The sequence below is a fragment of the Pinus tabuliformis genome, chromosome 3_1 (genome assembly GCF_031772625.1).
Source record: "Pinus tabuliformis cultivar Carrire ecotype Pingquan chromosome 3_1, CPIR1, whole genome shotgun sequence".
Lineage (NCBI taxonomy): Eukaryota > Viridiplantae > Streptophyta > Pinopsida > Pinales > Pinaceae > Pinus > Pinus tabuliformis.
This window is the reverse complement of record NC_142301.1, coordinates 591,412,623-591,427,317: the sequence shown is the minus strand read 5'-3', so window position 1 is coordinate 591,427,317 and position 14,695 is coordinate 591,412,623. Positions and strand designations below refer to the sequence as shown.

At 39.8% G+C, this 14,695-nt stretch overlaps 1 protein-coding gene across 2 annotated transcripts in view; it reads right to left on the bottom strand.

The window, feature by feature from the left end:
- The window catches only part of LOC149188397 (subtilisin-like protease SBT3.5), a 112,525-nt gene extending 98,106 nt beyond the window's left edge, over positions 1 to 14,419 (bottom strand). For both annotated transcript variants that reach the window (XM_089411653.1, XM_089411654.1), the window contains exons 1-9: positions 14,055 to 14,419; positions 13,800 to 13,891; positions 13,599 to 13,696; positions 13,305 to 13,460; positions 13,072 to 13,183; positions 11,931 to 12,474; positions 11,710 to 11,807; positions 11,366 to 11,605; positions 11,141 to 11,255 (exon numbers count right to left, since the gene is read on the bottom strand). In XM_089411653.1, coding sequence (XP_089267779.1) covers positions 11,141 to 11,255; positions 11,366 to 11,605; positions 11,710 to 11,807; positions 11,931 to 12,474; positions 13,072 to 13,183; positions 13,305 to 13,460; positions 13,599 to 13,696; positions 13,800 to 13,891; positions 14,055 to 14,168 — 1,569 coding nt within the window. In that variant the 5' untranslated portion in view covers positions 14,169 to 14,419. The remainder of the gene's footprint in view (positions 1 to 11,140; positions 11,256 to 11,365; positions 11,606 to 11,709; positions 11,808 to 11,930; positions 12,475 to 13,071; positions 13,184 to 13,304; positions 13,461 to 13,598; positions 13,697 to 13,799; positions 13,892 to 14,054) is intronic.
- Positions 14,420 to 14,695: the final 276 nt, after the last annotated feature.

Below are 14,695 nucleotides of genomic sequence, written 5' to 3'. Positions count from 1 at the left end.
CATTATTGAACCTTTTGTTTGAGACTTATCAATTGGCTAAAAAAAGTGTTGCTTTTTGTATCCTCATAATGTGCTATCAATTCTTCCGTAAAAATTGCCCAAGTGATAAATTGTTTACGAGAGCAAAGCCATTGATACCATACAAACTGATTTGGTTCCAAATATAAAGTTGCCATACGTACCTTTTGTGTGTTTTGCACATTATTGAGATCGAAGAATTGCTCCATCTGTAATATCCATGTGGCGGGATCCTTGCCATCAAACTTCCTCATATCGATTTTTGGAATATGGTGAGTCTTCGATCCAACATTAGAGTCTATGGAATCATGATTAACATTTCTTTTGTTCTCATCATGAGTTTCCTTTAGTACCCTTTCACCCTTAGTGACCATTTCTTGTAGCAACTTATTCATATTTATCTTCAATTCTTCCATCTTATCATCCATGCCATCAATTTTAGCGTCCATGCCATTCACCTTAGCTTCCATGCCATCCATCTTAGCTTCTACGCCTTTCTTTAAACAATCCATCTTAGCTTCTACACCCTTCTTTAAACCATCCATCTTAGCTTCTACATCTTTCCTTAAACCATCCATCTTAGATTCTGTTGCTTTTTGTGCAAGTGACACTTGTTGCACTTGTTCTTGTAATTTTGATATATCATATAGCATTTCTTCTTCTTCTTCATGAGTCATGCTAGAGCTTTCAGGTTCCTTACTAGGTGTTTGCATTTTCTTTCCTCGGGGCATCAGTTACCGATAATAATGCTCTAATATGCCCTTTGAATTCCTTCAAAATAAATTTTCAAACCAAGCTTAAGTAAAAATTAAAGAAAATCTACACACCTTTTTTCACTTTGTAGGAGCTCGATATTGCCTCTGATGTATCTCTGTACTTTCTGATTATCAAGTTCTGAGTTTGTGACCTATAGTAGCCCTCTGTGTCCTCTTTCCAATGCCACAAGTCTGATCCAAATTGGATTCTCCAAGGAAGAGTTATGCGAAATCTCCCACAGTGACTTGATTATAGACTAGTTCAGTAGAGCTAACTTGTACGACGTGCCACGAGTCACTTTTTCGACCTTTGGATCTAAAAAACACCCACAAGAAACTACAGTCCGTCCTCTTTCTGTACCTTCTTACGAAATTTCAATCCGATCCCCAGAGAGAAAGTTATGACGATTTTCCCCAGGTCACCTGTTTTGAATGTAATTCAGAAGTCTGCAAAAAGACCAACTTCCTCAGATCATATCTCCGCAAATATCGCGCGAAAAGCTTTGAAATTCGGACCCAAGGTTCAGCGCAATTTCTTCTCAAATGGGTTTTTTTTGCGACTTCTGAAACGTCACAGAAAAAAAGTTATAGCGAAAATGCCACGATGACCTGTTTGGAGCAGCGAAACCCTAGAATCCAAAGCTCTGATACCAAATGTTATGAAACCAGCTCAAGAAAAGATAGAAAAGATAGATCAACGCCTTAGAATTCAGCCTCTTCGAGGGGGCAACCTCCTTTACATTACATAAATGAACAATTCTTGGATGATACAAATGACAAAACCTCCTTTCTATATATAGGAGTCTAAGGAGTCACAATATAATTCAGCCGACCTAACAATAATAATATAAAGCCACAAAAATAACAATAGAGGGATTCTATGGGGCACAGTAATAACAATATGGGGCAATAGGGGCACAACAATATTAATAAGGGGTATAACTACAATAGTAATGGGGTAATCACTAGTATTATAGGGACCCAACACCAACCATATTTATTTCCATTACCATTTCCTAAGAGACCCAATCTACAAGGGAGTTGTAGTGTTGGACTACATTCCTATAGATCTGCAAGTCACTGATATTTTGATGAAGCCTCTAGCGAAGGGGAAGTTTGAGATGCTGAGGGAGAAGGTAGTGTTACTATAGAACACCCTCCCCACAAAAGGGGAGTGTTAGAGTACCTTTTGCTTCAAAAGTTGTTCACCTATAACCTAGGAAAGTAGCAACAGAAGTTGCTCTTCATCCATAGGAAGCAAGCAGCAGTAGCAGAGGAGGGTGAATTGGTTTTATAACTATATCCATCTCTATTTTTGGTTTATAGGAGTTACAGTGCAGTTAGGTAGTGTTACCGCTCAAACTAGCAGGGGTCATATGAGGGGATCCTATAGGGCAACTACCAGGTCAAGTGGCAACAATGGAGCAACAACCCATTGTCACTTCAGCTATAGCTCCTTGCTTTTTATGGACTTTCATCGATGGGAGGAGAGTCGATATAAGAGGAATCAAAAGGATGAATAGATCAATAAATGGATGGAGAGTGATTCCTAGAACCTATTCACAAGAGATACTCAATTAAATGGCTTACTTGCTTAAGAATCAAGGTGATGAGCTCTCTAGGAAGGGCTAAGAGGATACTTAGGTCTAGGTTTGCAGAATATCCCTAGACAAGAAGCTTCCTTGACCTAAGAATCCTTGTGGAGAAATGGCTTCTATGCAATCCTTGTGGAATTTAAGTTATAAAGTTGTGGGACCACAAAGAACCAAAGTGGACCTAAACTAGGTCAAGGATGTGGAGTTGATCAACACTAGAGGGGCTTGACCTAGTTAGGGAGGAGAATAGGATCAAAGGACTAATTCTCTTTTGAAATTTGAATGCAATGATCCAAATGAGGACACTAACCCAAATCAACTTAGGGAAAGAGATGGTCTTATGGATAGGGCTTGCAATATCTCGGGATTCCACCTTCAGATTGAGTTCAAAATTGGAGGACCCCCTTGAGAAGACCCCAGCGCAGTTATGGACCAATTTTCAAGGCTTTTGGATGGCTACAAAAATTTCGCTTGATGCCCTAGGAGACCTTCTAGGGTTAGGCCTAGAGGTGGGAGAAGTGAAGAAAAGAAAGGTTATTTTGACCACCAAAGGGATGTGAGGATCAGTGTCTTGCTTCTTGGGCTTAATGGAGTCAAGATACACCTAGATCGAAGATTTTCTCATGCTAAGGAGCCCTAATTGACCTTCACTAGCTTTTCCAAGTGCAACAACTAGGTTATTAGGGTTTTATACTTCAAATTTGCAAAGGAGATAAAGTTTCGAGGTCTTTCAACCTATGAGGTGTGCCTCTAGGAACATTAACCCACTCCCTTAGAGAAACGCATGCATTAAATCACTCATTCAAGGTTTCTAGAAGATTTTTCGCAATACTTTAACCCATACAAGAATAGTGATAACAATACCATGCATTAGTCAAGTAAGATAACAAGAATAGCATTAAAATTTTACTTACATGAGAGAGAGAGAGTATATCCATTCATCAACTTCACATTAGAAAGAAGCTCCAAAGATAATTGCGAAAATCCAAACATCATAGTGCATCAAGAAACTCCAAAAATTTCGTCCCAGAAACAAGTGCAAAAATCTCTCAAGAGATACTAATCCAATCCAAGTGATGATGAGAGGAATGAATGAGCCTCTCATCAATTAATACAATCCAATAAGGGATTTAAATGGCCTAATTTGCCTAATTTAGCCCCAAATAATAAAATAATGCACAATAATGATATAACTCGATGACAAGCCCACCAAGATAGCTCCAAAATAGAAAGATAAGCCTCTCAAGAGGGCTAAATAGTAAACATGATGAGTTGTTGGGCCATTGAGAAGGGCCTAGTGGAGTCCAAAGTGTTCCAAGTTGAGAGAAAAGGCTCCAAACATAGTGTCCAAGGGGTTGGCCCCTTGATATCCAAGCAAGTCACATGAGGTGTCCCCAAGTGGGTGCAAGGGCACAATGGCATCCTCATGGGTCTCCAAGTGGATTGATAATGCCTTTAAACCATCTGTAAGGGATATGAGGATGACATAAGCCCTTCCTTTGCCTCCCGCAGTGAGACACATCCTCATTTGGACACTGGAACATTTGCCAAGTGTGTGGTACAGGTGTGAAGCCGGCGGGGCAAGGTGATCCAGGTGCATCATCCTCATCCAAAATTTGGAACGCGAGCAATCATTGAATGGTGTTGGGGATCCATGAAGTGCTCTCTGCTATGGTGGAGGCCCATGGCTCTCTACGTTGACCCTACAAGTGCCAATGTGACCCTCTAGAGGGCTTGGACCCCATATAGGGAAACCAAACCCCAAATGGAGAACCACTTGCAATCCTACATAAGATCCAATGCATCTTCTTGCCTTCCAGTACAAGAAATCATTAGAGTAATCAAGTAACATAGCTTACAAATCATGAAACACAAGTGGACACTTCATAGTGGCATGCCCTTCCATAGTGGGCTTTGGCATGTATAGGTGTCTCCAAGCTCAAAAAGGAGGCTAACCAAGGACCCTATTAGGTGGTTTCATCCTCTAAAGGGGGTGACATGTCCATGGTACATCCATCAAACAATAGGTGGCTTATGATATAGTGATGGAATGGAGTGGGGGTGAAGGGGAAGCTCCGGGCCACATGCCATGGTACAAGGGTAGCTAATATATGGATGCCCACACTTGAGTATATGAGTGTAGGAGGGAGCGATCGTGGTACATGAATTACCCCGGCCTTTGTTTTTCCACCCTTCTTCATATGCCTTTTGTCTTTTATTAATTTTTCTGTATAACTATTCGGGGCTCCAGGGGATGAGAGCATAATGTGTAGGATACAACACTAGATACCCCCTTTAGGTGGGGAAGTTCATTGCCCACCAGGGGTTTGGGACAATCATGGGTTCCTTAATGATAGAGGGGGCTCATCTAGGGCCAATAAGAACCAGGGTGATGGCCATGGATAAGGGGTAGAGCTCATGTTTGGTTTTTGCCCACCTGCTAAATTTGTATGTCCTGACCATCTTTTGCATTTTATGGTACAATTTTCTGTTGAGAGTGGTCAAATATGCTTTTTCTTTTCTTTTTAGCTGCATCAACCTCTCGGACATCGTTCCAGGCCTAACCCAAGGTGTGGACAAGGAGAGGGGCAAGCTAACTCCTTGTGGACCCAATGGACCAATGTGGACCTAGATGGAAAATATGATGAATGGGGTTGTAATGAGAGGAAGGGGAGTGATGTATATGGTATTGGGAAGTGGGACCATGCAGCCGAAATCAGGGTTTCCCATGTAGTGTCATCCCTAAAGCCTAGTGGTTGATAAAGGAGATCCCATGGGACTAGAATCCAAGGTTAGCCACAAAAAGGGCAGAGGAGACAAGGGTACATACCTATTCCACCCTTTCCATCGAATCCCCCCACTAATCCATGCCCAAAAGTGTCGATGATAAGTAAACAAAAATACTCGATCACACAATGATAAGCCATACCTTCGGGCTTGGAAGGCCCACATTCAAACATACTATCATAACAGGTGGGAGAGGGACCACATGGTTGGCTCAGGGGGCAGAGAAAATGGCACATCAAGCTATTTGGTGGCTTCAAGGGGCTGTTGGCTGCCCACTGAGGACCATCTAGGAGAAAAAAAATTCTCCTATGGACATCACCCACAAAGTGGTGGGTAACAGGTAGGACACATTAGCATTGGGTGATGGAGTATGTTAATGCTGGAGTTCACTCTTCCGTGATGGGTGCATTCATTCCTAATCGCACAATTAATGCAGGGCCTTTCCTTGAGGGAGCGCTTACCTAGGCGTTCACTCCAAATCAAGCTAGGTGCATTCCTCTAGGCTAGTGGGTGGGCTTTGTTGTTGAATAATAGGGGCGTATTTATGAGTTTGAGTGGGGCAATCCACCAGAGGCATTTATCACCAATTTGATACCTCCTCCTTAGTCTATAAAGGGTGAAGAGTACATTAGTAAGCACCCTGAGAGAGAGATTGGGTGTGTGTTGCAGTGGGGACAAGCATAAGTTGTCTGTGTATTAGTCAATGTTGTGAACATCGCAATCGGGATTAAATCGGCAAGGGGAAAAAAATGGAAAAAAAAAAAACGGAAAAATCGGGAAAAATCGACAAATACAAAAATATTCATTTTTTTCAATTTTTTTAATATCTAAAGCATCTACAACATAAAATAAATGCATTGACACATAAATATGATAAAAGAACTAATATATAAGATGTGTAATATCATTTCTAGTGCTACATCACACATAACAGTGAATCATGTCCTGAATAGTAAGTCCTGAGTCCCAACTCAGCCTCAAAATATCAACAAAAAATATAATAATGTATCTCATATCATGAGTCATAATGTCATATACAATGAAATGAACCAAATAACTAATACTATTGATTTCCTCTGCCCCTCTTGTGAGAAAATGCAATAGCTTTCCCTCTAGATGTAGATGGCGGTGGAGTTAGCAGTGGACTCTGCTGTGCTCTAGAAGCTGAAGAACTAGGAGCTACAGGAGGTAGACCACGTCCTCTACTGGTGACAGGGGTAGCCTGGGTAGGTGGTGTCACCTCCTCCTGTTGCTCCTCCTCCTCCTCTACCCCCTCCACTACCTCTTGCTCTAACCAATCAGGGCAGACTCCATGAGAGGCCTCTCGACCTCAACCCTCCATGCAACAGTGGTGTCAATCCCATCCAATGAGATGGCCTCCATATCAGGTGTCCTCTCAAGTTGTCTCACCCACAATTGAAGATTGTAGTAGACATAGACCATGTCATTAAGTCGTTAGGACTCTAACCTGTACAAGGGTCATAAAATAATAATTATAAAAAAATATTATTTAATGAATTCAAAAAATTAATTGGAAATTTGGAATATTTTAAGTTTTAACCTGTTGCGCTTCTTGGTGTGTATTTTTTCAAATACACTCCAATTGCGCTCCCATCCTAAGGAGATACATGTTTGGCTGAGGATTCGAATGGCAAGCTTTCGCAAATTGGGTACTCTGGCACCATATCTTCTCCACCATGAATCTACAACCAAATTACAAATAAGATAAACATAAGGAAAAAAATGAAATTTGAAAGTTGAAGCAAAGTATGAAGTTATGAACTTGAAGAGACAATGAAATTTGAAACAAAGTAAAAAATGCCTGGCATTTTAGACTTCCTATCAACCACAGCCATGTCAAAGCTAAATGTGCCACCTGCCATCCTGTATATCTCCATTTCTTTGGAGATTTCTACACGTTCTGCTGGAGATGGCACCATCCTCTAAAGACAGGTGAAGAATTCATCCATGACCTCAGCAGCAAATAAGAACCCATAGGGGTAAGCAAATGTGGGGTTCAGGTAGATCCATGCAGCATGAATGGGACGATGGAGTGTGTTGTTCCATCATTCATCAATCACTTCCCATAGGAGGAGTTGTTTTTGAAACCCCTCATCTCCCTTATCATCATAGTAGGTCCGAATGGATTCTTTGGCCCTGTCCATGGCCTCATACAAGTAGCCCATTGCGGGCTTGTCACCATCAACTAATCGAAGAACCTTTACCAAAGGTTCAGTAATGCTACACACCTCCTACACTCCCGCCCATAAGCTTTCCTGGTATGAAACTAATCTACATATGTCCTCTCCCTCTGGTTTGCGGCTAAATGCCAAAGCACGCCACTAATCTGAAAGAAACATTCGCATGCCACTAATCTAAAAGAAACATTCTCTTCACATCCCACATAGAATTCAAGAGGAATTGAAGAGATATGAAACTAGTGGAAAACCATGTAATGGCAGGGCGCACCAACTCCTTGTTGTTGGTGAATGTTCTCATCAAATGAAGCACAGATGCATGATTATATATAAATTTTGTAATGTTTTTTTATGAGTCAACAATATCTTTGACAAAAGGAATTTTTCCTATGTCCTCCAACATCAAATCAATGCAATGTGCAGCACAAGGTGTCCAAAATAAAGTAGGATGCCTCTCCATAAGCATCTTGCCAGCAGCAACATAATTTGCAGCATTGTCCGTTATGACTTGGACAACATGTTTTGGACCCACCTCCAAAATAAACACATCCAGCAAATCACATAATAATTTTGCATCTTTGATATGTGCAGATGCATCAACAAATTTCATAAACATTGTCCCCTTGGGACAATTAACCAAGAAGTTTATAAGGCTTTTCCCCTTTTGATTGGTCCAACCATCTAACATCACAGTGCATCCTTTGTGTGCCCATGATGCCCTAAACTCCTCCAATATTTTGGGGCAGTCAACCTTTTCATCTTGAAGAATGCGGCCTCTAAAGTCATCATAAGAATGGGACTTTGTACCCTGGGTTAACAATTGCAATAACATTAGCAGCAGACTGGAAAAATGGATTATTCCTTGCAACGTTGAAAGAAATATCACTCCAAAGAAGAAACTTGCCCAACAACTTGTCAACTTCTTCTTTCTCCTTTTTTTTAAGTATTGAAGAGATAGATGGTTGTGAACCAGCCATGGTTCTAGGAACAAAATATGATAAGGCAGCTACAGGGTTGGTTGTAGATACCGATGCTGAAGTAGAACTAGTGCCACTCTCATATTCACCCCTAACACTCTATTTCCTACTAGTTGACTCCTCAGAGCTAACTTGGATAGTTTGGTTTGCTCTATTTCTTCCAATGATCTAAGGGCTCTTTGGATGATTTTCAGATTTGTATTGGTGCAAGGCCCTAACTCATGTCCATGGATTTGTGTAAGGAGATACTTCAATCTATACACCCCCCTGTCATATTATGCCCACCCAACTTGCAAGACAAATTTGATCTCTCAAACCCTCCATCAGGTTCACCAAATTCCCACAGAGGGTCCAATTTCCTTGGCATATTTGTAACTTGGTGGAACTCTTGATTTTTAATGCAAGATGAAGTTTGAAGTTGAACCTAGGGCACAAAAAGAATTGCAAGTTAAAAAAATAAAAATAAAATTTACATACAACACATTGAATTTTTTACAACAACAAAAAAAACCTCAACTCAATGCAACAATAATAGAAAAAATGCACATTCAAACCCAAACAAAAATGATGCAAAAAAATAGAGCACAAGAAGAAATTAAACTTATAAATCTAACAATCAAGTTTTTGCATTTTTGACCAAAATGAACCCTCTCCACTCTATGCAACAAAAATGAAAAAAAAAAAAAAAAACACAATCAAATCCACTCAAAAATCATTGATAATCAATGGGTTATAGAAACCCAAGCAAAAACAAGAAAAAAAACCAAAAAAAATGGCCAAATTTGGTGCCCATACCTGGAAACCACGCTTTGCTGAAGAAATTTGGTCCAAACTCGAATTTTTCTTGCTTGGGATGCTAAAATCTTTCGTTTTTCTCCTCCTCTGCCCTTGTAGTCGACTTCCTCTCCTCCTCAGCTCTCAAACAAGCCCGCTGTCTGAAAAAAATGACAAACAAAAACCAAAAAATCGGCTTTAAAACCCATTGTTTCCACCACTCACAACTTTTAACGCTCGGATCGTGATTTTTTGGCAATTTTTTGAAAATAAAAAAAATCGCCAAAAAAATTGGCCATTAAATTGGCCGGGCAAAAAAATCATGATTTTTTCAAAAAATCGCGATGTTCGCAACACTGGTATTAATTCCTGTAATATTCTTTTCTGAATAGTGAGCAGTTGTGATTGCTGTTGGAGTTTGCATTACTTTTTGTAATTTCCAGATTGCACATGTGTATTTAGCTTCCTTCTATTTGCTGTTTTGAATTAGCATAGATTGTGGTGTTTGCACTTGTGAACTTAGTTAATAAGGTTTTAGTATATGCAGATCTAGGCTTTGATAGGCGTAAACTAAGTTCCAAGTTTTAGGACCTTTATGTTTCATTCTGTGAGTGCAGGTCTGAACTATGAAGTTTAACAATGCCATTGAAATATCAGATTGTGTTCAGGCTCTGGTGTAAAGTGCAAGGCAGTGAACGGACAGCTGTTGCCAATAAATGAGTGTGTTGTTGAAAGCAAAGATGAGGTGTATTGATTGTATTGCTTCCAATAGTGCTACTAAGATCACAGATAAAAGGCGTTTATAGCCATGTTGGCTATAAAATGAGGTTTTGATTTTGCTTGGATGGCAAGGAGAGAAGATTCAACAATCTGCATGGATTTGGATGGTGGGAGGCCATATAATTTGAAAGCAGGAGAGATGTGCAAGATATTCGTAAAGTTCAAAGAAATTCAGTTTCCATGAGTATACAAAATTATGCAAGAGAGTTCTACAGTATGAAAACCCAAAAGCGTGCATATCGCATGAAAAGTGAACGTTTAAATCATAAAAAACCTTGCCAATGAAGATATCTTGTTATTCTCGGTGCATTTGAGGGGTTGGAGTTGGAAGATTAACGCAGATATCATCAATTGCCATAACTGGAGGAGATCCATTATCCTTATCATGGTTTATTTATTGGAGAGGTTTGGTTTATATGGGCTTAGCCTCTAAGCTTTTGCTGTTCAATGAATCCTTGATTGTTGATCGTGGAATTGTGGTATATAATTCACAAGGCCACAAGAGTTTGAATGATCTACCACAAAATTATGAGGCTTGCACTGTCAGCAGTGATGACAATAGCATGCCGTTGTGAGGCATATGCTTCTTGTGTAGATAGCACCAACGACATCAAATGTTGACATCACCCGGAACTTAATAATTCTGAGTGCATCTTCTTTATCATAATGATAGTCATAAAATTACATTTCAAAACGAAACACAATACGAAAATGGAAGAATGGAAAAACCTAGAAACTCTACCTACGGAGTTATATTCGAAGATCAATGCTAGTAAGTGAATACTTTATCTATCGTAGAGAAGGTAAAGACACCACCAATAAAATGAAAAGCACTGTCAAATTTCTGAACTTCAAATAAAGTGTAAGGAACATCACATAAAAGAGAATGATCAAGAAACCATGAGATATTCTATACCGAAAACTAGAGACTCAGTACACTGTCCACAGTTTGTATCAAGTATGAAGATTTTAATGCCTGTTGGGGAACATTCTCACAATACAAGGTCTGCAAAAGCATTTTCACCAAATATAGAACAAGGTCAACGAGTTACTTTTCAAAGAAGGGTTATCTGTATAGCAAGGAATCTCTGTATAGTAAAACTGCTATGATTCTCACAATTTCTGAAATTTTCAACATGGCTACTACACTTAAAGAAACCTCTAGGCTCTATCACTTAAGTTGATGAAATGCCTACCAGTCAAATTTGACTAATAGATATGAGGTGCAAGTCAAGGGAAGAATGCAACCTACTTACCTTTAATATTGACGGAGACAAAGAGCTAGGTCCACGAGAAGAAAAATAAGCAATTTCAGGAGCAAGTGTCTTGCCCAGAACTGTTTCTGCAGCAGCTATTCTCAAAACTGGGTATCTGCAGAATAGCTCAAGGCATCCTTAGTCAAATCTCTCTTTTGGGTTGACAGCTCTGAATGCAAGCTAATGGCTATGCTTATATCCTTTGTAGAAATAATGATGTGTTACCTTGATGTTCGTATGTAGGAAAGAATACTTGTGCCCACTTCAAAGTCCACTTGAACACATGGAATAAGGGGGGAAGAAATTATTGTCTTGGTAGGAATCTGTGCGTAAACCACTCCAATCCCTTTGGCACTGTAGACACTCAGAGCTGCATCACTGCTTAGCCTTTGAGTTCTAGTTTGGAAACATAGAACAAACTTTCCCTTTGCTAAAGTGGCATTCAGAGATCCTGCCTCGCAAGTCCTGCATATAAAGTCTTCCTTTGAGAACTATGAACTCCTTCAGTGTCAGATAATGAAAAAAACGCAGAAACTCTAACATTAAAGTAATACATTGTAAAAAAGTACCTTGCTCTGGAGGCAGCTGCATCAGTAGAGGCAATGTCTTCTGCATACACAAGCCTATAGAACTTCACACCATGCTGTTTGGTATAGAATGACTGACCCTGTATGAGTAAAGTTAACTTTTAATAATGCCTCTGAACTAGTATTCTTAATTGAAAAAATCAAAAATTAGTATCAGCAAAAGATGCTTAAAATGTGAAATTAAAGAGAGTGCATGTTTTAACCTTAAATGTTTGGTTGTTTCCAAGAGTGATGGATGTGGGGAAACTTCGGTCGATTGTACTGGCTGCAACTGTGATTAACCAAGGAGCAGTGTTTATAACAGTCTCAGAGAAAGGTCCAGAGTTTCCACCTGAACAAACTACTACAATTCCTTTCTCTAGAGCATGAAATGACCCAACAGCAATAGGGTCTTGAAAATATGCATCAAGTGGAGGTGGTGATCCTAGAGATACAGAGATTACATCGACTCCATCATAAATTGCATCATCAAAGGCAGCAAGTATGTCAGCTGAACTACAATCACCAGTAGCCCAACAGACTTTGTACATTGCAATGCGGGCTTGAGGGGCACCCCCTCTTGCAGATCCTGGGGCAAGCCCAATAAAACTCACATTATCTACAAATAACCCTGCTGCTGTGGAAGAAGTGTGAGTTCCATGACCCAAAGCATCACGGGGTGATAAAAACTCTTTTACTTCACTCCTATTTAGTGGTCCCAATTCAGCCTCATATGCTCGAATGTACCAGCGTGCACCAATAATCTTCCTGGACCATAAGCTAAAGTCAATATGCAATATGCTGAGAGAGAAAATAAAGAATTCAGAAGAGGAGAAAAGGGTTGCAAGTCTGAAGAAATAGATTTTGTCTGGAGTGAAATGGGAAAAGTCTGGTGACTGTATCAATCTTGCTAGGAATGCACATAAAGATACCGATATGGTGAAAGAAGATTGTGAAGAAGAAAAATACAAGAATGCCCTTTTGCTGTCTATAATGGATATCAACAAGGCAAGTTTCTAATTTGAAAAATTCAATGGCATTCCCATGGAATTTTATAAGTCATATATGATAGCAGGCTACCAAAACACTTTCAGTGAAAACGAGAGTTCAATTTGTGCACTTTAAAAACACAGCAAAACTAACTAAAATTCAGTCTGATAAAGAATACTGCTTCTTGGAAAATATCTGGATGTAACCCAATTCATGCTTTTGTAAATTGTAAATCTCAACTGAAGGAGCATCTTGCTCTTAAAGACAGGACCTGCCAGTCAAATTCAACCCCTGATCTCAAAAGGGGCTTGCAAAATATACATCTGCAAGGAATAAAACATCAATGAAAAATGAGATGGATAAGACAGAGCAGACCTGTTGCAGTTTGATGAATTAAATAACTCCCCTTCCTGACAAATTCCTTTCCAACGGGATGGTATAGGTCCCATGTGGTTGTCATTGAAACTTTGGGATTCAGGCCATATTCCTGCAACATAAATAATTATATGCTCAAATACATCGGATACTAGCTCGCAGCTTAGATGTTGCTATAATAACCAAAGATATTGAATTGAAGCATTTGGAAGGGAATGCATCCCACAACTTACCTGTGTCTATAACACCCACAACATTGTCCTCTCCCATCTTGCCTCTACTGAGTAGCCCGTTAGGAGATGAAGGATTTAGCTGGAGGAACTCCCAACTGTGTGTAGTGTGCATATTTAAAATCTTGTTGGGCATAACACAGACCACTCCAGGGAGATCTGCTTCCCATCTTCACAGGATTAGAACTTAGAACTGTTTCATCATTTATATATTTGCATGTTTAATGGTCACCTTAATGGTAAAAAGAAAAGAAACTGCAATAGCTCATGGTTAGTTGGCCCATTTCTGCCACCCACCTGCAATAGCTTTGGCTTGAGAGTGGGAGAGCTTAGCAGCAAAACCAGAAAAACTGTTCTTGTAACTGTATAATATGGAATCAAGAGCTGCCTCCTTGCTGCAGTAAATTTTTTGTGGTATAAGCCTTGCTAGAGATACGAAACTACAACATCCAACAAAATTTTGCACTGAAGATAAGGATTAGAATTGACAATAAAAACCTTCCAAGCACTGAAGCAAGAACCTCATGGTGCATTTGTTCATTGAGCTCGGGGTCCTGGTATTGCTTCTGTCCCATATACACAACGTGAACCTGCAATCCAATGCCATAAACGAAAAAAGAAAAAAATGTAGTTTATGGATATATACAGAGATATTGAGACTAGAAAAATTACTCACATCTATACAAATATGCATCAGCTCGGTAAGAGTATTATCAGTATTTACTGATGAGGAATGCAGTGGGTATGACTTACATTGTCTGCATTAACTGTGAATGCCTGCACAAGAGTAAGAACTGCCGACATGACCATCAGAATACTCAACAATTCCATTGCCTTAGCGCTCACCCAAGCCGCGATAACTTTCATTTCTGCAGTGTGAAGGCCACTGCCCTGCCTTGTGAATGACGAAGTCAATGATGGTTTGTTGTGTTCAAATTATAGGTATCACTGTCATAAAGTCTGCATTAACTGTGGATGCCTGCAGGGGAGTAAGAACTGCCCACATGACCACCATTTCTATGAAGGCCACTGCCCTGCACTGTGAATGATGAAGTCAACAATGGTCAGTTGTGTTCAAATTATATATATCAGGCATAATAAAGTCTTCTAAAGTCTTCTTGTTGGCCAAAACCCGATTGTAACATTTAGGTACTTCCATTATTGTTGTCACTCCAACCAACCATCATCGCTTTCACTCCACCCACTCTTGGTTTTGGGTTTATCATTTTGCAGGGCCTTGTAATTATTATTCTAAGATTATTCTTTGTGAAGTGAGGGCTTGTTATTGGTGGCCAATGGCACCTGAAGGCTTGTTTTTCACTCCACCGAACCATCATTGTTTTCACTTCACTCATTCTTGGTTTTGATTTTGATTTTGAACTCACTGTTTGTTG